A 24,575-nucleotide genomic window follows, 5' to 3' on the forward strand; every position below is an offset into this window, starting at 1 on the left:
TGATAACAAGTATAGTTCATAGTATTGTTAATGGTCTTTTTAGTATTATTATATTTATTTCAATGAGATTTTTTTAATGGTAACAGTAGTGTCATAATTAAAATTTTGATATGTATTTGAGGTTTTTTTTTTTAAAATAATAACTCGTGTAATCTATTTTATAATTTTTTTAAAATATTATGTTTTCTAACAAAATTAAATTTTAAAATTGTTTTGTTGTGATTTTAGTTCTCTCTCTTCATCATAATTTGTGCAATTCATTTCACAATTCATTTAAAATGTTGCGTTTAAAAACAATATTAAATTTAAAAGTCTCATTTCTACTCATTGTAACTTATAAAGCTCATTTCACAATTTAGTTATGTTTTTGAACAACATGAAATTTGAATGTCTAATCACAACATATATAAGCTGTTATGTCACATCAATTTTTTTATACCATATTATTTATTTTAACATAAAAAAAATCATGTTAACAAGCAAAAATAACCATAGGGCTAACGATCTAAAAGTACTTGGATTCCCTTCAAATATCTAATCTATTATTTTTTGCCTTCCCTTTCCCCTTCAAATATCTAATCTATTATTTTTTTTGCTTTCGCTCGAGGCTCACGAATAGAGTCCTCTGGGAAACTTTGCCTTGCCTTCAAATATCTAGTCTTCGAAGAGATGGCTATCCCCATGCCCAATCTGGTTGTTAAATCATAAATGTTGAGGTAAGCGACAAGCTTGGTGCCGGCGTGAAAGCTTGTATCAAAAGACTTGAATTAAAATCTGGCCTAACACGTGGACCAAGAGATTCCAGTCATTATAAATGACATCAAATGGAGAGAGAAGACTTTCTTGTTTCAAATTGCCAAATGGAACGTGTCCATGCTATGCCGACAATGTTTTAAATCCTGATATGACTCCTTATCTTCAAATTTCTTGTCTGACACTCTGCGGATGACATTTGTAGGAAACTTTTGTCCTAGAGAGAGACGACCGGAGGAAGCAAGTCTATGGAGCGTTTCTTTGAGAGGTTGTATCTGTGTTTTATTTAAAATATAAATGTAATTTATTTGATAAAAGGATATAATTTATTATTTATGCTCTCGTAATATTTTTTTGTAAACAAAAAGCAGAGGAAAGAAAGTAATTAATTACTTATTGTTTAGGCTAATTGCATTAAAAAAAGAAATTAATTAGCATTTTATTTGTGTTAATTATATTGTTTAGTGAATAATATAATTAATATAAATAGTATAACATAGTAAAAAATGTTATACTGTTCTGGTTAGATGGGTCCGTCCAAAACTTAACGTGTCTTGATCTATATCCAATTCAGTAAAATAAAAAATAAATTTTTATTTATTTATATTTTACTTTAAAAACAAGTATTTAATATTATTTAATAACACTATATAAATTAGATAAAAATTATTTAATGATGTAGCATTTACAAAATTTAATTGCAATTCTAATTTTATTCCTAATAATATTTTACCTAATGTTATTGCACGTTTAAGAAATAAAAAAAACTATGGTCTTTGTCATATGTATTTTATAAGTGATGGAATTGTAAGTAGTTTAATAGAATAGTGAAGAATATTTTATATAAAATATTTTTTTTATGATGTAATAACAATAGTTAAATTTACAATATTTAAATATTTAAATTAAGAACAATCAATATTAATATTAATATATATTTAAAATTATTTTATAATTTTAATTTTAAAAGCATTATTAATTAAATATATTAATTAATTTTTTGATTAATTTTAATTTGTACTACAATTTTAATTAAATATATATAAATATTAAATTAATTTTAATTAAAAATACTTTTTATAAAATATTTTTTTAAAATAATAACCATGACAATTACCATAATAGCTTGAAGTGGAGGCTAATGAATATTATGGCAGTCAATAGAACGTGGAAATTCTTATACAAAGCATTAGGTGAGAAATTCTTATACAAAGCACTAAGTGGGTCTAAAATTGTTTGAATAATTTTTTAAATTTTTTAATAAAATTAATTTTAGATCAGAATTGACTGAGATTTGAAACGAAAACAATTAATACTAGGAAGGAAGCAAAACTTGAAAGAGTTTGCCCTTTTGCATCCAGATGAACCTTAATCATCGTCTGGTTCTTGAGGTTAATACTTGAATTGTTGATAATTTCTTAAATGTGAAGATCTTGCATGTATATTAACTGGGGCGTGGACACTTTAGCATGTGGATACCGGCACTGCATGTTTAATACATGGAATTATGAATGTAATAAAATTTATTATTTTTTTTATTAATATAAATATTCAGTTTAACTTGCACACAAGAACAAAATTAAAATTAAAATAAAAAAGAATCAAAATATTAATTGTTTTATTATTTAGATTAAAAATATAAATACTACTAAGAAAGGGTTCAGAAATTCTTTTTCCTTACAGGGCCCTACTAGCTTTTTTTATCTCCGTTCCTCCTTACATGTATTTTTATTAATTTAATAAATTTTAAATTTTATAATTATATAAGTTTTTAATAGTATTAAGGATTATAATATTTAAATTAGTAATTTTTAAAAAATAAACCTCAAACCTAGTAGTTAAATACTATATTTATATATTTAATCCTTTTTAAATATATCAGGTGATGTGAACACTGCATTATAATAATTTTTTAAAGAAATTAATCTTCATTGACGCCCAGATTCTTGCATAGGAAGAGGGAGATGTTGGGGTGGCAGTGGCTGTTAGCATCGTTGACCCGGCCACTATTTTATTTTTTATTGATTATTGATTGATTAATAATATTAGATTACGGGATGGACTCCATTTATCGGCCATGTTCACGGAAGATGACTAATTAAAATTGATTTTCTGGTTCTGGTAAATTAATGGCCCACAACACAAAAGTAATATGTAATATGCGGTCCAGTGGTCCTTCCATCACTGGATTTTTACTTGCACGCTTCAGCCTCCCAACTTTATGTGTATATATATAGAGAGACGGTATAGCACAGAGCACGTTTGGAAATATTACTTGGAATTTAGGGTTAAGAAAAAATATTGTGTGTGAGAGAGAATGGCAATGGACAAGGCGAAGGAGCTGGTATCCACCAATTCCGTGGTGGTTTTCAGGTTTTCTTTCTATTAGATATCATACGGATCTATTTATATTTCATTTTAGATTTATTAATTTGTGTAATGTTAATTTCTTTTGAAAAACTTTGCTCGCAGCAAGACATACTGTCCATTTTGCGTCAGAGTGAAGGAGCTTCTGAATCAATTAGGAGCCAAATACACTGCTGTGGAATTGGATACCGAGAGTGAGTTTTCCCATTTACATGCTCATGCTCTTGACAAAATGATTAATATTTTTGGAAATTACTTTGATTTTTGTTCTGTTTTACTGTTTATTAAATTTATTTAAAAGAAATTGTGATTCGGTCATATTCATCGTAAAACTCCATCGGTTAAGGAAACGGAGGGTTTTCGTAGAATTGATAGAGGCAGTCTTGCGATTTAGAATAGAATCTTCTTGCCCAGAATAGAATCTTCTTGCCCCTAAATAGTTTTAAGAAAGAAGGCATATAGATTCAATCAAAAGAAATGGGGTGGTATGTGATCCAATCAATCATGAAATATATGGTCTTGCTACTATTGTTATGATGATGAGATCCATATCCAATCAATCAATCATACCTGCTGTTATGAAATATATGATCATATGCTATGCCTGTGTGTGATTTTTTGCGTGTCTCACGTGCTTGTATGTCTTTTTGAATATTTTCAAAAGGTTGAATAGACCTATGTATTCCCTTGAAAGGGTGTGAATTTATGTGCTGTTAATCAGGGATTTGATTAATTGATTGTGGTACATGCATGTTCTTTGTGTTCTTAAGAGGATGGAAGTGAAATACAATCAGCGTTGCATGAGTGGACTGGACAACGCACTGTGCCAAATGTTTTCATCGGCGGCAACCACATCGGCGGCTGTGACAGTATGCCTTCCTATTCTTTCTCTATATTCCGTTGTTAATTGTTTACTCTATTATTCACCGGGGGGGCTCCTTTTACTGTTTCCAGAAACCACAGGCATGCACCAGGAAGGAAAGCTGGTTCCTCTGCTTGCTGATGCTGGAGCTGTTGCCCCTGCTTCTGCGTCTGCTTAATGGAGGTTCAGTTATGCCTTGCAATAATTAACCGTTGTGTTTGGTTTAAGTTCTTGTCTTTTGACGCTTGAGCAAGTGTCTTTGCGTTCTATAATGACTAGTAGTTTTTTATTCCTCCGACATTTCTGTGTGCTGTGGAATCTAAGCTAAGCTGTGTATCCATTATGAAATATCAGCTGTCTTTAGCTGGGATTTACCATGACTATTAAACTCGCCCTTGCATGAAATGCTAGTCGATTCTCTTTTACCTCAGATGAATCAAGATTGTCATCCTCAACTAGTAGAAATTAGAAGCCATGTTAAGATTCAGGTTTCTCGTAGCCATAATGCTAAGATCCTCACTGCTTTCTACGGAAGATTTCTGACTCTACCTTTAACTGCCTAACAACTAATCCAAGCTAACGCGATCCTACTTTGTTAGGCCACTATTCTGCCACCATAATGGTGGTGCAACCAACATAATAACTGAGCCCTTCAAGACAGAAAAGCTCAACTGTTTAACCCTGAACAGTGATCAATCCATCTGCGCCTGCCCTACCTTCGTTTTTTAAATTTACACCAGCCACATGAAGTCGTTTCCAAGCGTCGAAAAGTGCTGGAGCCAATTCATGAAAACGAGCTTTATTGACTGCACCACACGAGTTCCTTGCTACGCAGACAAAGGAAGATGGCTTTTAGGACTCCATGTTTTAGCAGTGAGCTAGATGTTGCGACTTATTGGATCCAAAAGTGACACACTGGACTTGCGAGTTTTTTATCCCTCCTAACAAATCCAATCTAATAACACATAAACAGTGCAAGAAAGAAAAGAGGAGAAGAAACCTCAAATTGGTTAGCTCAACTAGGCAAGCTCAACTAGGAGATTTTAAATTTTAAATTTGTTTTTTAATGATTTTGAATTCGAGTTTATTTAGTATTATTAAAAATTTATATAATTATTAATTTTAAGATTTATAGAATTAGTAAAAATATATCTAAATTAGTTTGAATAACTACGTCAAAAAAAATTCATAAAATTAATGAAGGCATCCGTAAAATGGCTTGGGCATCCACATAATTTTTTTTTCAAAAAAAGAAAAAAAGGAGAAGAGCTTAGGGTGTGGTAATGGGGAGGAGAGCTGCTTTCCTGGAAGCTGTACGGTATGATAATCATCAAGCATCTGGCATTCCCAAAAAGTAAAAAACTTAATATTTTATTGTCGTGGAATATTCATGAGAAACTTAAAATAAAATTATGCATATTAGATTTATATTAATTATTCATAAAATAATTGCTAAAATTATCATATAAAACAACTAATCTGATTTGCAATATCATCATATAATTTTTATAATATCACTAAAATTATTTTATTTTAAAATAATTTTAGTTTAGAATATAAAATAATAAAATAACTAAATAAAAAAATAAGTATAAAACTAAAAGTTTTAAACTTAAATATAATTAGATAAATAACTTTTTGTCTGCGCCAATAATTTTCAATCGAATAACTTAGAATCCACCTTAACAATTTTTAATTACTAGAAAATCTAGATTTATATTTCTTAATACTCCAAAATTTAAATTTAAATTTATTTTCATTTAAAAACAAAATAACATTATAAAAATCTCTATAACCCCGAAACAAGTTCCAATCTATCTAAAAACTCAAAATCAAATCAAAATATATCTTTTGGATTCCAAGCTACACATTTTAGCATTATTTAAAGTTCAAACCATCTTTAATTAAACTATTCATTTCAAGATAAATCCACTAACATGAAGATTCTTGTTTTTTGTGGTTGAAATGTTGCTGGCGAAAGCTTTCTCTTTGCTCTCCCTCTTCGTCGCCTTTCTCTCCTTCCTCAACTGCTAAAGACTGAAATGTAATAAATAAATAAATACAGTTGTGTTACCTGGATGTAAAATTAGATAACTATAGGGATCATAGTGTAAAAAAGCACGCCTGACGAATAGGGCAAATGAACAGTGTTATGTATGCGTGAGAAGCGTGATGCACAAGGAAACACCCTTCTGTTTTAATTTTTATTTTTTTTTAACTATAATAACAGTAATAACATGATTTTCTGCAAGATAGATATCTTTACAAAACAACTCAAAATTATGAAAACGTGCAGGATGGCTTTTGGAAATCATCAAGCTCTTGCAAATGGCAGCGAGTAGCAGCACTTGTGTCAGTGGCAGCCAATTCGTGGGCTTCTGTTTCAGCTCACAAAAAACAGAACTCGAGGGAAGAAAGAGATGACCTCTATACATTACCGGGATAACAAAATAGCTAAGAACACAAATGCTTGCATAAGTAATTGACGCAGGAACCACACAGGCATCACAAGAAACAAATTGAAACTCACAAGCGCTGTTGAAATTGCAGCAAATTGTCTCTCGTAACATTTACAACATCAAAGTCAAAGATTACATTTAGGTGAAGAGTTCAAGCTTAGGAAATGAATGACCATGTCAACAAAATACTGTTAGGCATTTCCTAACGGGTGAAGAGGTCCTGTACCCTAAGCTTTCCTACTTCAAAATGCATATTTTGAAGAATATATGAAGAGAATTGCTGAATGGATGAAAATCAAAGTTATCAATAGCTTGTTTTTAGTTTTATATCTCTTTGGTGGATTCCACTGAGTGGTGAACTATTCCAAACTGTAATTTCTAAGATAGTGATTTTCGTCTCTTTTCCATCTTTCCATCTGTTCTTTCCCTCCATCTACATATCCATAATTTCCACTGAAATCCCAGCACCCGTTTTGCCATATCAGTAATGTACACCACCTTGGCTGGTGAAGATAGCTGGGATACTTCCGCATGCTGCTTGATGAAACTCGTCTTGATAGCTAAAACGCATCGACAAGTCTCTAGTTATGGTTGAGCTCGTGAGTTTCTTCAACATCATTTCACCAAGCAGAAAATGTCGAAGCCTCTTCTATAGAAGCTAACACGTACTATATATATTTTTCTGCAATCTACTGCTAATAATTGTTCTAATATGTGGAGTGCTACCATCCATTCATTTCTGGACTTGGGCTGGTTCTTGTTCTTATTTACGTATTAGTATACAATGGAAATGGACATTCGACTAGCTTCTTCAAGATTCATATTGTGGGTACCTTCCACCTTTTTTTGCTGAAATGGATAATTGTGATTGGTGCTATGTCAAACTCAAACTTAACTAGGAAAATATCCTTCTTTCTTTCTGAAGTGGGAGTGGTGTGTGGTGTCCCACTTAAAAGAAAGAAATATCTGAACTAGGAAGGAAGGATTCTTCAATGTTTCCTTATCCATAGCTTCAGAATCTGGCCACCATTTTATTATCATATCATATCGATAAGGAACTACAGAAGCAGTGGAAGATATGTCAGTTTCTCTACTCCCAATTGATCATCTTTCAATAACAAAAGCTTTCCAAATTCACGCCAGCTACTTCAATCCTTCCACAACCATCTCAAGGTACTTCTATCTCCTGCAAAGTGTCGATAATGATCATGATTCTATTTTAAAAAATAATAATAATCAAGCATCTGTTACCAATTGAAACTGATACCTTGTTTCCTAAGCAAAACAACAGCAAAACAACTTGCTTTTTTTTTGTCTGTACATCATCTGCAGCGCTCTACCAAGGGAGTGAGTCGCTTTTTTCTCTCTTAAAGATGATGTTTTCTAGTTTAGATGAAAATGGAACTTAGTCTCAGATTTAGTAAACGTAACTAAGTAAGTTTGATTTCAAGATGTAGGCACAAATGCTCCCTAGTCAGATGTTGTGATAGAAGAAGGGAAGGGAGTGCAAGAATAAAGAAGAATTACTATGAGTTGCTGGGAGTTTCAGTTGATTCCAGTAACCAGAAAATTAAGGAGGCTTATAGGAAGTTACAAAAGAAATATCACCCTGATATTGCTGGACAGAAGGTGCTTTCAATGAACCATTACTAATTTCTAAATTACTAGCACCAGTATTAGCAAAATATGATGCTTCCATCCTAATAAACCCTTTTTGAATCTCTCTTTAGGGCCATGAGGACGCTCTGATGCTGAATGAAGCCTATAATGTCCTGATGACAGATGATCTTAGGACAAAGTATGATGCTTCCATTGGTCATATGACAGTGCAGATTGGGAAAAACAACTATGTTAATGTCATGGGTTCCAGCTCATGGAAAGGGCCATTGAGACCCCAAGCTCTGTTTGTTGATGAAAATGCATGTATAGGTCAATCTTACAGCCCCCATGCACTTACAAATGCATGAAACACAACTAATTAGCTAGTAATCTTCACTTTTTTTTTTTCCTTCTATTTTTGGTTCTGCATGTGATCAGCTTCTAAATCAAAATAGTCTACTCTACAGGGTGCAGAGAATGTGTGCACCATGCTAGCAACACGTTCATCCTGGATGAATCAATTGGATGCGCACGAGTAAAAACTCAATATGGAGATGACGACCAAAAAATAGAGGTAAATAAAGCGTGATCTTGTCGAGGAGACCATAAGACAATTTTAACAACATGATATGTTCTGTGTTTCCTGTCACAGCTTTTGTGTCAGTACTTTGTGTGTAAATGAGTCAAGGAAATGACGAGGAATTCAACTTACAGGTATCAGTTGAATCATGTCCTGTGAACTGCATCTACTGGGTGGATAGGGAAGAATTGGCACTTCTTGAATTCCTAATTCAACCACAACTAAAGCAAGGTTATGGTGTATTTGGGCAAGGCTGGGATAGACCTGCTAATGTTTTCACGGCAGCAAAGACATTGAGCAAGCAGTTGAGACAGGAGGCTGAACATAATCACAACAATGGTAAGTGCAAGCCATATTGCTCCTACAATTGAAAGGAACAATTGCGACCATCAAGATGATTTCACCTTCAAATTCTTTCTTCTAAATGATTTGCACTAAACAAGGTTCATGGCAATTGCAGTGCAAACAACTGTAGAGGAAGAAACCCCTGCTCAAGCAGAGGCTCGTGCCAACGCTGCCTTGAAAATCAAGATGGAGAGCTTCTCAAAAATCTGGGATTCATTGAATGGAATTTTTGGTTAAAATAGTTCATTTGGGACCACTTCAGAAAATATTAAACTTTCCTAGTTATGCTTCTTTGCATACTCCTTTAAGATGTTTAGGAAGTCAGAAGAGAGGGGAAGAAAAAAAAACTGCACATGAAACTTTTTAGTTTGAAATTTGTAATTTTAGATGGTGAATCACTTGGTAATAGACGCAGTTCAAGTGTCCTGGAATGAGGGCTTGTTGCTAGCTGCATGCTGCTGTCAAAACAACCTCTATGTCTCTCTAATCGTTGTGTCATATATACTTCCTCCTAGGCATTTCCTCAGGAACCTCTTTCTCTGTGTGGATTACTGAGAATATGACAAAATACGGAACCATCCCAACAGAAGAACACCCATCATCAGACTCGCAAATTATTTCAAATATAAAGGGTAGGATCTCATCAACCCTAGGTACAACAAGATCATGGAAAGAAATGATCCAACCACAATCTCTCTGTCTTCCCTCCACATTTATAGAATACGGTCGAAGAATGAAAACGAATGCTGGGTATTTTCGCATGAACTATGTTATCATCATCTTATTTCTTCTCTTCCTCAGCTTGCTATGGCACCTCATATCCTTGATCGTCCTTATAGCCACGATGACTGCATGGTTATTCTTGTAGCTTGTACAAGACTATCCCTTGATGGTTTTCAGCCCTTGTCATCTCAGATGATGTTAACATGATTTTCTTGTAGGTGGCCATCATCGTCATGATCTTAATTTTCATAGGGGTGACAGTCATTTTGATTCATTAAGCATTCAGAAATTCTGATGATCGGATCACTGTGGATCATGAAACTGGTTTTGGATCAACAACCTCATCACTTACCCGCTACGTTAATATAACTACTGTGCCTTTTCCTGCCTCCTAGGTAATGATGCTTGTTATCTATTAATTCATCAAAGTAATATGTATTCTATGTTTTTGCGTTATCAGTAAGATTTATTTATTTATTGCAGGCAGTGAGTTTTGAAAGCTCAAGTTAAGCATGTTATTGGTTTTCTAATTTCTTAGCGTTTATTTTTTTTGAATTATTTTAGAAGGGGATAGCTTGGAAAATGTTGTATTTCAAGATGTTTTTTAATATAGAAATGCATTAAAATAATATTTTTTAAAATTTATTTTTAAAATCCGTATATCAAAACAATAAAAAGATATATAAAAAAATAATTTGAAGCAAAAAAAATTTCAAAAATAACAAATCAACTGTTGAACTGCAACGCCAAATATCACCGAATTATTCTACTTCTATCACTAAATAAGTAAAAATTCTCTTTTTTTTTGCTATGTCATCTGCAGTTCATTTTCTGATTCCAAATGTCAATCAACGAAATGCATTCAAGCTATAATCTTGAGAAGAAATTAAGATTTGTTTTTGAATTTAGATGAATTAACTGATCCTAATTAAGTACAGAAACTATTGAGCAAGTATTTAGATCCTAATAACATGAAGAGTAAACAACACACCTTTAACTTTTGATAAATGTATAAACAGCAAACGTTATTTGATAAATGCAGCAAACGTTATTCGATAAATGCACAATTACCAACAGCAACAAATTCAACTAGAATTATTCTCTCAACAATCCCAATGCAAACCACAACCAAACAACTTAAACTCAAATTTTGGCCAAACTCCACCGGATAATGGATCTGACTGTGGTGGTATGGCCAGGAGTCGTCCAATACAATCTCCATGCATGCAATCAATCGAGATGGTTCATTAAATAAAATCTTCATGCATGTACACACAAAGGAACTTACCATTGCCATGAGCAGGCTGCTTATGCAAATTAATCGATGAGAAATTGACCCGGTTAATTATCTGCCACCAGAGCCTTGTTTCCACCAAAGGTCGTCTGCTGGCATAATTTCCATCAAAAGTAGAGAACAAAAAATCAAAGTACGAGGTCCAGGGATCACTTCAGTGTTGGCAACATTTCACGTTCTTGTACATGAAATGGTTACAATTAACGAGGTTACATTCACACCTACACATAAATACTAGAACTATTACCCCACCTGTCCTCCTTGCGTTTACCATTTTCTGTCAAAGTGACGTGCAATGCTGCTTCAGTGAAAATTCTGCAGAATGTCTTCGATCCATTTTGGTCTAAAATATGCCATGTGTTCCTGTCTTGATTCCAATCCAAGTGAAGGTAGAAAAATTGAATGGAGGAAAAAAAAAAAAAAAGACAAGAAAAGGAAAAACGCAAGAAAGCCTGCCACATTTGAACAAACGTGTTATTGTTTTCTTATGAAATAATACCTCCAAGGATCAAGAATTCAGATTCAGCCACACCAGATGAACACGGGATGAAGGCATCTGGACTTGAAGTTAGGACAAAACAGTGTATGGAGAGGGAAGAATTTGGACACAGAGTGCTGTTTTATTTTAATAGCTATAGGACTGAGGGAACCATTTTGTCAACAGGTTATGCTTTATTTTGGTAAATAACATGAAGAGGCCATAGCTTGGTATATGCATCATTGCCACGAGTAAGTACCTGTACATCCATAGCACAAACAGAAAGGAATCAGATACACTTGTACTTTGAAGCTCAGGCATGTTTTCTTAATTTAACCAGTCAGAGGAGACAATAAAAGGAAGAAAAGAAGTTCTGATAAGAGTAGCCTTCTGCAGAAAAGGAAGTCATAGGGTGCACAACTAGCTTAGAAATAGTATCCTGGACTATGATATTTGAAACTTACTAAATTTTATATGAGAATTAACTAAATATAATTTGCTCAAACTCGTAATACAAAAATCCATAATTATTATATGAACCTTGGACGAGATATAAGGTAAACTAGAACTACTAATATCTTCAGTTAAAAAAAATAATAACAATTATGACATAGGATGAGTGTAGATCACTGCAGAAGGATAACTCCTTGAAACCACCAACATGTGAATGCATCAAGACATGGATATCATCCTTTTCTTTCAAGTATATCTAAGAGTTATTTTATTGGGAAAATTAAGCTGAAAACTTTGCAAGGAATACGGAAATGAGATGTCCTAGGGACAAACCATAATGGGGCATATGAAGAGGACAAGTCAAGAAATGGGTATGGCCACCTGAAGCAAACAGAAAACCACTATTGATGAGTGAAACAAAAACAAACAAAAATGTAAAAAGAAAAAAGAGAAACATAAATTACCAAATTGATACACAAGCATGCACAATCCACTGGAAAATGACAAAAAACCCCGTCCACAGAATGAAGTAAGAAACCCGAAACCAAGGGAATGGCTGAAAATGAGCAAGTAGAGCTAATCAATGATTATTTCAAAGCGAAATACTGAAAACAAGGTAGAGGGAAGGACACAATATTAATTTACCAAGCAATTCAAAGCTGTGTCCCCAAGAAGTAAGACAGCATTGAGTGTATGCATATTCACTGTTAACTGACATGAAGAAAAACATGGACTTTTCAGATATAGAGGAGAACAAGCGGCACAGTGAACAGCATATTGACGGACAACAACAGCAGCAGCAGCAGCAGTAACAGTAACATAAAAAAGAGTTGATTAGAAGCTGATTCACAATAGCCACGAAGCATTAAAAATAACGTAACACCATGCAAGTCCAATTTACTTCTCCATAAAAGAAAAGACCTAACAATGGTAGTTATAGTCAAGTCAACTAGATTGTGTATAAGTTGAGGCCTAGTCTACATGTGACCAGGATAATTTTCGTGATGGTTCACATGCTTATATGAGAGGGGGGGGGGGGGGGGTTGAGTCTCTTTGTATTATACTAATAAAATTTATCGGTAAATCAGAATACGGATATTGTAACCACAAAACTTCAAGAAATATGACTTGTTGTGCTGAGAAGAGAGAGATTTTTTTTTGGGGGGGGGGGGGGGGGGGGGGGGTGTACGACTCTAGTAGTAATAATTTTAGGGAGCAAGCCTGAAGCTTTTCCTCTTAGCACCAAAGACCTTTTTGTATTCATGTACAGGCCTACCGTGAGGAAGAACCAAAGTAAAGACACAGGTTGCCAAACTAAGCCAGCCTAATTAGCAAACTCTATGCAACAAGCACAGATAGGAAAAGGAAATAAGAATAGGAGTGTTTAATAACCCACGAAATCAAGCAACACATAGCCAAGTGCATTTAACCCAAGTGTCTCTTTGTTTGCTAACCATAATCCTACAATATTTATCTATCTCAACAAAGAAAGGCAGCTAGCTTGTAAAGAGGCCTAAAAATGTGATAAGAGATCTGCAGATGATATTAGAATAACATCAGCTATTGGATTTACATATAATATATCAAATAAAAAGGAAATCTATCTTGTATCAATCTGTCTGGAAGCAATCAAGGACCAGCAGTTTCTTGATTTGCTAAAAACAAGAATAGATGCAAAATGATTTATCCAGGTTCAACATAAATCATAATGCTGCCAAGAACTGAAAGGAATAAATCATAATGTAAGGCGGCAAGAAAAGTATATATCTATAAGTTCTAAATGAAGTGAACTAACAGACAGAACTACGAAATAAAGAGCAAAGAAAATGCAGGTCCAGAGCTCATCTAAAACACACAGAACTTACAAAATCCAGTGAGTAATCTCTGATGGTAAGAAACGGAAAAATAATGATCCAATAAATAGAATCAGTAAGCATCACTGCACCAGCAGTCATCTGTTTATTAGAGATAAAAAAGAAAACTAATTAGATAACAAACAACTGCATGAAGCTATAATATTCTCATGACATGCCTCAAAGTGTTTTCAATATTTAAAAGAAAACAATCTAAGAGGAAGATTTTGAAGAGAAGACAACTGAAGTATCAAAAGCATCTATGCCCAATAGCTGTATTAATACTAAACCTTGAGTCTAAGATTTCAAGTTCTGGATCAGGAAATCAGAACCCTGAAAGAGTCAATTTGTGCCCCCCCAATATGAAAGATCTCGGAACATGCATGAGATAAGGTTTATCAAAACCCCGCCAAGGATAAACTGCAAGATTTATTAAAATTTCATTTTTTTCACAGATTATATTTTTTTTCCAGCTAAACTTGCATACCTGGACCAAGGCAAGATAAAGAAGAAGAAAAGTAAAAGAATAGCTGTGGAGAAAAGAAGTTAAGACCATCTGTAAAACATACAGATACCAGCTAAAAAGAACAACTGAACAACAGCAACTTAGATTCATGGAAAGAGATCAAAAGGTTTACTTCACAAACTAGAGGCTAGTGGCCAACCAAGGAAACATGACATGAAACTTGTTTATTATAGCCCTTCTCTGTATCACTAAAACTACTTGATAGTACAAAGAAATGTACCTGGAATATAACCTGAAAAAGATAACAACAAATGCTTGCAGCTTGAGAAGAATGAATTTCCTCTGGGGGTTCTGAGGATTTTCTTTTTTCCAGTACATTTGCCCTGTCCCCATGAGGTAGAGGCATGTAATACCCTTGCTCGGTGTCTCTCCCGACATGAGATTCATAAAATCCAGTTTTGTGATACAGGTAACATCCATAAATGGAGAGCAGTGATCCAAACTAAAAAAGAAAATGCCAAGATCATAATATGTACATGGCACCAATTAAAGATTGGTGTTATTATGAATTTGGTCAAAATTTGGAGGTGCTGAACAGAAGCATATAAAGAAAGCAGAATCAAACACATACCCCAAAATAAATAGTAACAGAAGTGAAAGTCCACCTGTTAAGCACCCCAAAACATTCAAACAGCTAAGTTAAAATTCAAGAGTACATCTAGCAAGAAGAAAGCAATGAGAAACAGGTACTTAAAACATCAATTGCCAAAACGTAATCAAAATAAGGCCAAGGTCCTTTGAGTCCATCAAGAAAAGCTATCTCTCACTCTCTGATTGAGCTTACTGGGTATAGTAATAAAACATGACGAATCCATTACGAGAAACTTTGGCAATGAGGATCGCCGAAAGCAAAGAGAAGGAAAGAAGTCGATAAGCCAACAACCAAATAGGGTGAATTTGATTAAGACATGATCTCCACGGTTGATTGCAGCACAACGAATGAGCTACCTCTTGCTGAGTTTTTCCTTTGCATGATCCCAAACATTCATATTTCCGTATAAGGAAGAATGCTACAACCATAGGCGTAAATACCCAGATTGCACAAAGCAAGACCCTCCAGTTCAACCAGTAACTCAGGGTGGTTGTGTCGGAAGTAACCATTAGCTGCTGTATTCTGATGAAGAAATGAAAACAATGTTAGTTACCCCATCAATCCAATTCCTGGTCATTAATCAATTGATTATTTCACACAATGCATGCTTGATTTCTAATTATTTCAACATCATTAATAAACGAATTGTGTGTTATTGCATCATCAAAGCACATGGATTCATTAACTTTCTCTCCTAATGGAACCATCAACTGAGATGAAGTTCATTGTTTACTCAAAACTAGTAATCAAGGCTGCTCACTTTATTAACTTAGGAGTTGGTGCTATAATTATAAATCAATTACTAGAAGAGTAAGAAGTCCACAATCAATCAATGAAAAAAAAACTAAATTAAAAAAACTGATGTACACGCACATAACCAATTCAAGCAACCCCAGATGACAAAAGTGTGAAAAGCAAAAGAGAAGGGTGCGTACAGAGCGAGAAAAAAGAATGCTTTATGAACCGGAAGAAAAGCAGGCTCAATACATGATATGATAATGTACGTACAATTAATATATTGACAGAAAAGAAAGAAACGTGAAGAGTTTGGTTTTGCTTGGGGATCCAACAAGAGACTGTCTGTAAGCAAAGTCCCGGACGCACAGAGAAAGTATATAATTACAGCACAGCAGACATTTCTAGTCAAGCAGACAGTAGCCACTAAGTTTCCCTCGGTCACAGTGATCCCATTTTTTTTTTTTTTTTTTTTTTTTTTTTCGACCCCAGTCCCTCCCAAATCTTCTAACTTAGTCCCTCTAGTTTACCAAAACTACATAAGTAGTACTTTCCATTTTATTTATGATTCCCTTATCTTTAACTTTATTTATAACATGGTCCTCTCTCAGTCCAATTACTTCATGTTATTTTGCAATTAATCTTTTTTTCAATTAAAAATATAGAAAACAATTGAGTGAGTGATTAAGGCATGAATTTATTTTCAATTATCGGCCAAGATCTTAAAAGGGTTCCACTTAGATTCAGAAATCTATAAAATTTATTTTTTAATTTTTTAAGTTATGCTAAATATATTCAAAATCATGCTTCAATGTAAATTTAATTTCAATGTTATGATAATATTTATTATATTATTTTTCATTAATTTTACCAAGTTTAAGATTTGACATAAAGGGATATTATTGAAAAACATATTTGTATAGGAACTAAATTATAATTAGTGTAAATATGATGGAATAAACATTTTCAACTAAGGACTTATTCATAAGAAAAATAACAAATAGGGACGAAAATGATTTTTAAGAAATCTTTAGAACCAAAATATGTAATATTGAAAACTTCCATGACCACATAACTCGTGTCAATTTTTTATGTTATTAACAATATCAGCTTACGGAAGGATGTAATAATGACAAAATATAACAAACAAAATTGATATTAAGATTAAAAAACAAATATTAGCAATTTCTTTTAAATACTAAACTAAGAGTAAAAGGATGCAAGAAAGCATTGACCCAATAATAAAAATGTCTAATCTAAGCATGAAAGAGAAATGGCTCTCTATTATACAAATTAATTAACGAGAAATGACCTTAGCTTGATTAACATGAGAAACAAATCCTATAAAATAATTAAATAATATAATATGTAATAGATTGAAATAAAATTATAATACTTACAATAACTCATTAATTAATTTTTATTTTCATATGTTGTGGGGTTTTTCACAAAATTAATATGACACTTGAAAATGATCATATAATTGTTTGAGAAAATTATTTGTGTTAAAATATCATTTAAATGCTATGTCATAATTTATATTTTTCTATGTATTTCTAAGAATAATTTTTTCCAAAAAATAAAAAGCCTTTTGATGTGATTTAGTTACTTTATCGTCATTGTATAATTATTGTCACTTTTGTTTTATTTTGTATAAGTTTTTATAATAAAAAAATATTAGAGAGTGAAGTGATGAGGAAAGAAAAAATAATTAAGATGAAAAATAACCAAATCATATAATGGGAGATTATACACGCGAGGAAAAGAAAAATAAATTGGGGTACAAGTAAAATTAAGAAAATTACCATAAAAATCCTTATTTAAGTAGAAAAAAATATAAAGATCTTTTTAATATTTTTTTCAAAAAATATAAATACATAGACAAAAAAATACACAAAAAAAAGGTCCTAGAAAAAAAGAAAAGGCAAAGAAAAAGAAGAAAGAAATACAATAAAGGCAAATTACAAGCTATTTAATTATCCAATCTTCAATAGTAATTCAAACAAACCATCATTAAAAAATTTCCTATATTTCTATTTCAGAAAGAGGAATTGTTATGCTTAAAATACTAACTTTAAATTTGTATTTTTATAATTTTTCAGTCTAACAGATAGCTTCTTAAAAAATAAGAGACATAACTTACTATTTATAGATAAATTTGTAAACCCTATAAATTAGAAAAATATTAATTTTCTCCCTGAATAATATCCATATATTAATTCAGGATATTTTTAGAAATTAACTTAATCAAGTCATGGATTTTTCTAAGTCTAAAAATATAATCCTTATATTAATTATATTCTTAATCTTGAATTTTTAAAATAAATTTTAATAAAGTTATATTTAATTAAATTATCTCAATTTAATTTTTAATTAATGGTTTTTAATATGTATGACCCATTAGGTTTCTAATATGTTGGCTTAAATATAAATTCTAATTCTAATTAAATAGAATTAAATAAATTTAATAATTTAATTTATTATCAATTAAATAATTGATTAATTTATATTTGAAGATCAAGTGTATAGTCTAATAACGTGTCATGATTCTTCAAATATTATAAAATTTATTAGTGGTTTGATTTAACTTTTCAGTGACCTGTTGCTTACTGTAATTAATATTTTTTATTAATGATGTTTCGATTTAACATCAAAATATGAAGTATGCTTGTAATGTTAAATCATGTTTATTATCTATATAATAGCATCGATCATTTGAATAAGATTTCAAACTCTTTTCAAATCTTTTCCATCTTGGTTAATGATTTTTTAGTCAATACTATTTGAGAATAGATAAAATATTTTTCCTCGTTCATATAGGGTGATGAATCATCTCTTGATCACTCAAGTACTTTTATATAATTCATGTTATATCAAATGCTTATCATTTCACTACCTCTTTTAAGATAACATGTGACAGGATTAAAACATAATATTCTTTATATAAGATAATTTAGTGATTTCAAATCTAAAGATCATTTACACAACCATCACGTGAGCTTTTTTTTATAGATATAGGTAATCACTCTACATGAAATTCTCATGCGGAGCAATTCAACGTATATATCTTATGACAAGCACTTACATTGGCTTATAAAAACAACTATTTTTTCCATAAAAAAAGCATAATACGTACTAGTTTTTATGACTCTAATGAATTATCAGTATTTAAAAAAGTATCGATCAATAATATTTTAGAAATAATATTTTGATGTAATATAAACCTCATAATTATAACAATTTTAATGTGCTTTCATTTGCAAAGCATTTTATCCCATAAAATTTATCTTTACTCTAGATTTACTAATATAATGCTATATAACTATTAAAAATAAATTAAGTTTTTATTAATAATAAATATATATTTACATAAATATAATAATACCACTAAATATCACATTATTATAATAAAATCATCCACTCTCGTGTGGATGCAAATGCCACTTGATTCAATTAAGTATGGCATCTAACAGTAACTTATCAATTTAATTCAAGTTTTCCATCTTTTTTTTCCGAAGAAGATGAAGATTAAGTTGCCCTGCATAGTCAAGAAAGATCTACGTCGGAGTAAAGTTCCCGGAAATCGACTGTGGGATGTCACTCTTGTCCAAGGCTGGTGGTCCACGATCGTTGTCCATGATAGTTGCCGGTCTCAAAATGGAGTACTGAAAGCCACAAGTTTGTCGCAGCAAGTTCCCTACTTGTGAAACTTGAAATTCGTATCGTCCATTCATTTCGAAACTCTTGCTTACAACCATTAAAATTATAAAATGACTAACCACAATAATCCACCATTAATAAATAAAACTTCTCTTTAAGTCAACCTCTTAGTTCCCATCACTGATTCGCCCGACAGTAACAGCAGCCCGTCAGTACATGCTATCTGTAAAAGCCATTATCCAATTCTAGATCTTTATGGAGTCCTTTCGGTCAGCCAATCAATTTCTTCAAGTAGCAGGCAGATGGGAGCGTTACTTTAGTACAAATATTTATTAACTTCTTTATCTGTTAATCAACTCTGATGGGATGCTCACAGTTTTAGCTAAGATAACAAGCTACAAAATGAAGGATTCGTTGAACAATGGCTAGTTCCTAGATCTTCACTTTCCAGTAGAAACTTGAAATGCAACTCCTATTAAACAAGGTGCCAAGAACAAAAACCAAGGCTTTGTACTATTCATGCAACGCTTAAGAATCTCTGCCTCTCCTTTTCTCTCTTGTCCTTCCACTCCAAAATGCTGAGCACAGCATTACCTCTGTCTCTTTCAACCCCAGTTCTTCGACCACAAAAACCTTTATATTGTCAATCTAGCCCCAGATTTGGCCCATGTATTAACCTCCCTTCTTTAAAACCGCTTGATACTATTTGCTGTCATGGCTTCTCTCGTCGAAAAACTTCCCTGTCAGGTTCTTGTTTGAGCTGCAATACTCGAATCTCTGCATTTATCTGTCGAAATCATGGATATGGCAGTATCAAGGTCTGGGCTGCCTCAGTTCCTGACAGTACTGGTGAATTTGAGAAATCAGGTGATGTGGCTAGGACAATGCAGCTAGGTGCTATGTTTGGAATTTGGTATCTTTTGAATATCTACTTCAACATCTTTAACAAGCAGGTTCATTTACACATCTCTCTCTGTATGCCATTTCATTTCACCTCGTGAAATTGATTTGTCATTCTTTTTTTTTTATTTTTTGATGTTTATATATCTTGTATGGTTTTGGGTATGTCTTTCTGATTAAGTGGTGACACTTCGTCTTTTCTATCTCACCGTGCTATCATCTAATATAATTCTACAAAGAAAAGCTGTGCTCTCAAAGCTACAAAACTGGATACTAAGGAAGCGAAATTATGATTTTTTAATGGTTCATCACTTATAATTAACTATTTAGTCAGTACAGAGATATTCTTCTTCAGGAAATGAACAAGACACAAATATAATAATATATGCAGCAAATGTATGGAAAGGTGAATATTTCTAGTTTTCCTTTCATCTCCATTCCAGTATTTGAGAAGAGTGAAATAATTTGTTTTCTATTCTTTGTTGTAGGTTCTGAAGGTGTATCCATTTCCAGCAACAATTACAGCTTTCCAATTTGGCTGTGGGACTGTGATGATCATCATAATGTGGGCACTAAATCTCTGCAACAGACCGAAGCTTACTCGTCCACAGGTACTTGCTGGTATCGGACTGAAGAATCAATATTGCTTTATTTTGTCACTTATCGCGTTCTCTTCGCAGATTTTAGCCATCCTACCTTTGGCTGTAGCACACACATTTGGTAACCTTCTTACTAATGTTAGTCTGGGAAAGGTTGCTGTCTCATTCACTCATACAATCAAAGCTTTGGAACCCTTTTTCACAGTGTTATTTGCTGCATTGTTTCTTGGTGAGGTAAGGATTTGTGATCAGAATTTCACAATCTACCACTGTAGATCTTTGGGATGTAACAAGTACTGTTGCAGGTGTGTCTAGCAGAACTTCGAAAACATTTTCGTTGGGGCTATAATGCTGCTGTAAATTTCCTTGTTTAGGAACCCAAATTGTAGATTAATGCTCGTTTGCCAATGCCATAAGAATAATAGGCGTCCAAATTCAAAAAGTGTAAGGCTGTAGATATTCATTCAATTGTAGTTCATACATATTAATGAAACTGTAGAGGTAGTAATTCCCCAGTTGAAACTCAGTGCATGCTGTCCTGGAAAATAAAACCCCCCTGGGATGTAGTCAGAAAGAAGCATAAAGCTCCTTAATTCAGTGGCAAGGAATTTACGGTTAAGCGGTTTGTGCTGTCCCTAAATGTTTTAAGCTGCCTTTGTTCGTGATATTATCTTCATTTTTTGTTTTTCATACAACAACACAGTTATAAAGTCTATTTTGTAAGACAAAATGATTAGTTTTCTCACTCTGGGAACAGACGCCTGCTTTCTGGGTACTTTCCTCTCTTGTGCCACTAGTAGGTGGAGTAGGCTTGGCATCATTGACTGAGGTCTCTTTTAATTGGTAAGAAAGTAATTTTATATATTTTTGGGTGAGCTAAGACTCAATGCATTAGAGTTGTCTAAAATAAATGATCTTCGAGTCCATGTTTTACCTGCTTTTGAGAATGATTAGCTATTTTGACATGAACAGGATCGGTTTCTGTAGTGCAATGGCTTCCAATGTGACTAACCAGTCACGAAATGTATTTAGCAAAAAGTTGATGGTTAACAAAGAGGTAAGAGGCGGGAGGTCTTCGCAGGAATAAGAATTTCAAACCTAATTTCTCTAATCTTATTCTAGTAATTCTGCTAGTGCTTGAATTGTTTGTTATGGTCAATTTGATCAGGCCCGTAACCAGCAGCACCTTGTTCTTGATAGGAAACTTTGGACAACGTCAATCTCTTCTCTGTCATAACCATCATTTCTTTTATCCTGCTGGTTCCTGCTGCTATTTTCATGGAAGGCTTTAAGTTTACTCCGTCATACCTGCAGTCTGCTGTGAGTATTATACATACGGTTTTTAGTTAACCTGGACTTCAAACTATCATAGTTTGATTCTTCAAAAGCCACCGGCAAGATGCATGATGTTTTCTTTTCTTCATGTTTCAGGCAAACCAAGGGTTGAATGTTAAAGAGCTATGCATAAGATCTCTTCTCGCCGGATTCTGCCTCCACTCTTATCAACAAGTGATGTTCTTACTACTTTGTATCCATTATTTATCATAGCTTCATAACTCTCAACATCCCAGCCACTGCTCAGGAATCAACTATAGGAATTGTATTTGTTTAACAGAAGAATGAAAAATATGGTAATCAACCCTTAACCAATAAAATCTATCTGCTAATAGCAAGCAGAGGTAAATCCTGTCATAGATAATGTCTACAGTAGTCTCACCGCAATCCGGGCTGAATCAGCTCCAAAGTTACGACTGAACTGCCTCTGCCATTGATTATTTTTATTTGATTTCCTTGCAGGTCTCCTACATGATATTACAGATGGTAGATCCTGTCACACATGCTGTTGGAAATTGCGTGAAGCGTGTGGTGGTCATAGTCTCATCAGTCATCTTCTTTCAAACTCCTGTGTCGCCCATAAACTCCATTGGTAAGTTTTTCTTTCTTGGTTCTAGGAGGGAGGTCCTTTAAACTACAATGCGCTATATGGTCATCTTCTTTCAAACTCCTGTGTCGCCCGTAAACTCCATTGGTGAGTTTTTCTTTCTTGGTTCAAGGAGAGAGGTCCTTTAAACTACAATGCGCTATATAGCATGATAGAGAATCCCTCCTTCACATTCCATAGTAAGTAAACTACTAGAAGATGTTTTTCTTGTTTCTTAATTCATGGACCTGCTGGTGATCTGATTAACTGCAGGAACTGCTATGTCCCTTGCTGGAGTCTTCTTGTATTCAAGAGCAAAGCGGATGAAGTCGAGGACAAAGCCCTGGAGTCTTCTTGTATTCAAGAGCAAAGTCGAAGACGCATGATAGAGAATCCCTCCTTCACATTCCATAGTAAGTAAACGACTAGAAGATATTTTTCTTGTTTCTTAATTCATGGACCTGCTGGTGATTTGATTAACTGCAGGAACTGCTATGGCCCTTGTATGTCCCTTGTTGTATTCAAGAGCAAAGCGGATGAAGTCGAGGACAAAGCCAAAGCCAAAGGGTGCATGATTTTCCTTTGGAAAAATTATCCTCAGCTTCGTGTAATTTGGCTTGTTTTACATTTATCAGCTGTCTAAAAAATCAGAGTTTCATCCTATACTTTGTACGGCGTCTAATATTTTGACACTTTAAAAAAATCAATAAAAAATATAATTATTTACAAGATTACTATTATTTTTTATTTAATAACCACATAGCACTTATATTAAATATTACAAGACGCTCTTAACTCAAACCCGTATCTTCAATAACAACAAACCAATCATCTTCATCATAATTTTTTTTCCTTGACAACATGTTATGTAGTCATTTTGCTATTAGGTCTTGCATAGAAGTTGAAGATTTAAGACTTTAAGTAATGAGTCTTTACTTTGGTTAGAGAGGGAGGTGACATTGGAGGAGGTTCAAGAGGTAGCGTGGAGTTGTGAAGTCTACAAGACTCCAGGATGAATTTAACTTTAATTTCTATGAAAAGACATGGCCATTTATTGGAGATGAGATTTTTTTTGCTGGTTTGGAAATTTTAAAAAAACTAGCAGGATTTTTAAAGGAATTAATAATGCATACATCACATTAGTTCATAAGGTTAAAAGTATTAATAAGTTCATAGATTTTAGGCCTATTAGTCTTATGAATGGGACATATATACAAGATCATTGCCAAGACCTATCCTCGTGAATTAAATATTTCATTGATGACGTGATTAGTGATACTTAGTAGGCTTTCATTTTAGGAAGGAAGATCATTAACAGCTTTCTGTTGGCTAATAAAATCATAGGTAGCATGCGAAGGCATCATGTTCAAGGCTTCCTCTTGAAAGTGGGGTTTCAAGAGTCAATGTCTTGGGATTTCATCTGCGGAATCATGGGTTCTCTGGGTTTTGAAGGCAAATGGATTTCCCGGATTCAAGAAAGTATTTCAATAGCTGATCTTTATGTTATCATCAATGACTCATCATCCAATGAGTTTCTGATGCAGAAGAAGATTCAGCAAGGGGATCTTATATCACCATTTCTGTTTAACAATGTTGCTGAAGGATTAGTGATTTTGTTTAGTCAAGAATTGGCGAGCAGGCTATATATATTCAGGAGTTCATATTTCTTCTCAACAAGTAATGCTACTTCAATGTACTAACGTTACAATGATATTTTTTCCAAATGATATGGAAGTTCTTAAGAACATTAAAATAATTCTTAAATGGTTTCATCTATGATAAGGTTGAAAATTAACTTTGAGATGTAAGTCAAGTTGTTTACCTGTAAAATTCTTGGGTCTTCCTCTAGTAGTTAATCTGAGGCTATGTTTCACTT

The 24,575-nt window shown here is 33.2% G+C and overlaps 4 protein-coding genes across 10 annotated transcripts; 3 read left to right on the plus strand and 1 right to left on the minus strand.

The window, feature by feature from the left end:
* The first annotated feature begins 2,996 nt into the window (after window positions 1-2,996).
* On the plus strand, window positions 2,997-4,387 carry LOC105141714 (glutaredoxin). Its single transcript, XM_011049030.1, has 4 exons — window positions 2,997-3,126; window positions 3,226-3,314; window positions 3,891-3,989; window positions 4,075-4,387. The coding sequence occupies exons 1-4, from the start codon at window positions 3,071-3,073 to the stop codon at window positions 4,158-4,160; spliced, it is 330 nt and encodes a 109-aa protein (XP_011047332.1). The 5' UTR covers window positions 2,997-3,070; the 3' UTR covers window positions 4,161-4,387.
* A 3,000-nt stretch (window positions 4,388-7,387) lies between these two features.
* LOC105141715 (uncharacterized) lies at window positions 7,388-9,307 on the plus strand. 2 transcript variants are annotated; one of them, XM_011049032.1, is made up of 6 exons: window positions 7,388-7,614; window positions 7,899-8,070; window positions 8,172-8,370; window positions 8,508-8,614; window positions 8,755-8,959; window positions 9,081-9,307. In XM_011049032.1, the coding sequence occupies exons 1-6, from the start codon at window positions 7,520-7,522 to the stop codon at window positions 9,200-9,202; spliced, it is 900 nt and encodes a 299-aa protein (XP_011047334.1). In that variant the 5' UTR covers window positions 7,388-7,519; the 3' UTR covers window positions 9,203-9,307. The 2 variants fall into 2 exon arrangements, with proteins under 2 accessions (XP_011047334.1, XP_011047333.1); XM_011049031.1 differs by having other exon boundaries at window positions 7,390-7,614; window positions 7,893-8,070.
* Window positions 9,308-11,011: 1,704 nt separating this feature from the next.
* On the minus strand, window positions 11,012-16,021 carry LOC105141716 (plant/protein). 4 transcript variants are annotated; one of them, XM_011049036.1, is made up of 9 exons: window positions 15,893-16,021; window positions 15,077-15,406; window positions 14,864-14,897; window positions 14,513-14,734; window positions 13,779-13,868; window positions 12,559-12,624; window positions 12,378-12,469; window positions 12,247-12,294; window positions 11,012-11,719 (listed from the first exon to the last, which is right to left on the minus strand). In XM_011049036.1, exons 2-9 carry the CDS (start codon window positions 15,391-15,393, stop codon window positions 11,608-11,610), a joined length of 981 nt encoding a protein of 326 aa, XP_011047338.1. In that variant the 5' UTR covers window positions 15,394-15,406; window positions 15,893-16,021; the 3' UTR covers window positions 11,012-11,607. The 4 variants fall into 4 exon arrangements, with proteins under 4 accessions (XP_011047338.1, XP_011047335.1, XP_011047337.1 ...); XM_011049033.1 differs by having other exon boundaries at window positions 15,820-16,021; XM_011049035.1 differs by having other exon boundaries at window positions 15,758-16,021.
* Window positions 16,022-19,446: 3,425 nt separating this feature from the next.
* LOC105141717 (phosphoenolpyruvate/phosphate translocator 2, chloroplastic-like) lies at window positions 19,447-23,362 on the plus strand. 3 transcript variants are annotated; one of them, XM_011049039.1, is made up of 10 exons: window positions 19,450-20,232; window positions 20,668-20,790; window positions 20,860-21,012; window positions 21,536-21,621; window positions 21,751-21,835; window positions 21,979-22,098; window positions 22,210-22,287; window positions 22,576-22,705; window positions 22,973-23,031; window positions 23,251-23,362. In XM_011049039.1, exons 1-10 carry the CDS (start codon window positions 19,855-19,857, stop codon window positions 23,272-23,274), a joined length of 1,236 nt encoding a protein of 411 aa, XP_011047341.1. In that variant the 5' UTR covers window positions 19,450-19,854; the 3' UTR covers window positions 23,275-23,362. The 3 variants fall into 3 exon arrangements, with proteins under 3 accessions (XP_011047342.1, XP_011047340.1, XP_011047341.1); XM_011049038.1 differs by lacking the exon at window positions 22,973-23,031 and having other exon boundaries at window positions 19,449-20,232; window positions 23,186-23,362; XM_011049040.1 differs by lacking the exons at window positions 20,860-21,012; window positions 22,973-23,031 and having other exon boundaries at window positions 19,447-20,232; window positions 23,186-23,362.
* The last annotated feature ends 1,213 nt before the right edge of the window (window positions 23,363-24,575 follow it).

This window comes from Populus euphratica, unplaced genomic scaffold (assembly GCF_000495115.2).
Source record: "Populus euphratica unplaced genomic scaffold, PopEup_1.0 scaffold126.1, whole genome shotgun sequence".
NCBI lineage: Eukaryota > Viridiplantae > Streptophyta > Magnoliopsida > Malpighiales > Salicaceae > Populus > Populus euphratica.

What these genes read in the sequence shown, in the direction of transcription:
- LOC105141717 (XM_011049038.1), top strand. Translation starts at nt 19,855, where the DNA reads ATGCTGAGCACAGCATTACCTCTGTCTCTTTCAACCCCAGTTCTTCGA. An exon ending in CGTCATACCTGCAGTCTGCT is followed by an intron (nt 22,099 to 22,209) that starts GTGAGTATTATA and finishes TTCATGTTTCAG; the next exon opens with GCAAACCAAGGGTTGAATGT. An exon ending in GTCGCCCATAAACTCCATTG is followed by an intron (nt 22,706 to 23,185) that starts GTAAGTTTTTCT and finishes GATTAACTGCAG; the next exon opens with GAACTGCTATGGCCCTTGTA.
- LOC105141715 (XM_011049031.1), top strand. Translation starts at nt 7,520, where the DNA reads ATGTCAGTTTCTCTACTCCCAATTGATCATCTTTCAATAACAAAAGCT. An exon ending in CCTTCCACAACCATCTCAAG is followed by an intron (nt 7,615 to 7,892) that starts GTACTTCTATCT and finishes TTTGATTTCAAG; the next exon opens with ATGTAGGCACAAATGCTCCC. An exon ending in TGAACATAATCACAACAATG is followed by an intron (nt 8,960 to 9,080) that starts GTAAGTGCAAGC and finishes TGGCAATTGCAG; the next exon opens with TGCAAACAACTGTAGAGGAA.
- LOC105141714 (XM_011049030.1), top strand. Translation starts at nt 3,071, where the DNA reads ATGGCAATGGACAAGGCGAAGGAGCTGGTATCCACCAATTCCGTGGTG. An exon ending in AATTCCGTGGTGGTTTTCAG is followed by an intron (nt 3,127 to 3,225) that starts GTTTTCTTTCTA and finishes CTTTGCTCGCAG; the next exon opens with CAAGACATACTGTCCATTTT. An exon ending in TGTGGAATTGGATACCGAGA is followed by an intron (nt 3,315 to 3,890) that starts GTGAGTTTTCCC and finishes TGTGTTCTTAAG; the next exon opens with AGGATGGAAGTGAAATACAA.
- LOC105141716 (XM_011049036.1), bottom strand. Translation starts at nt 15,393, where the DNA reads ATGGTTACTTCCGACACAACCACCCTGAGTTACTGGTTGAACTGGAGG. An exon ending in CTGTTACTATTTATTTTGGG is followed by an intron (nt 14,735 to 14,863) that starts GTATGTGTTTGA and finishes TTTCTTTTTTAG; the next exon opens with TTTGGATCACTGCTCTCCAT. An exon ending in GAGATTACTCACTGGATTTT is followed by an intron (nt 12,625 to 13,778) that starts GTAAGTTCTGTG and finishes TCTTCATGTCAG; the next exon opens with TTAACAGTGAATATGCATAC.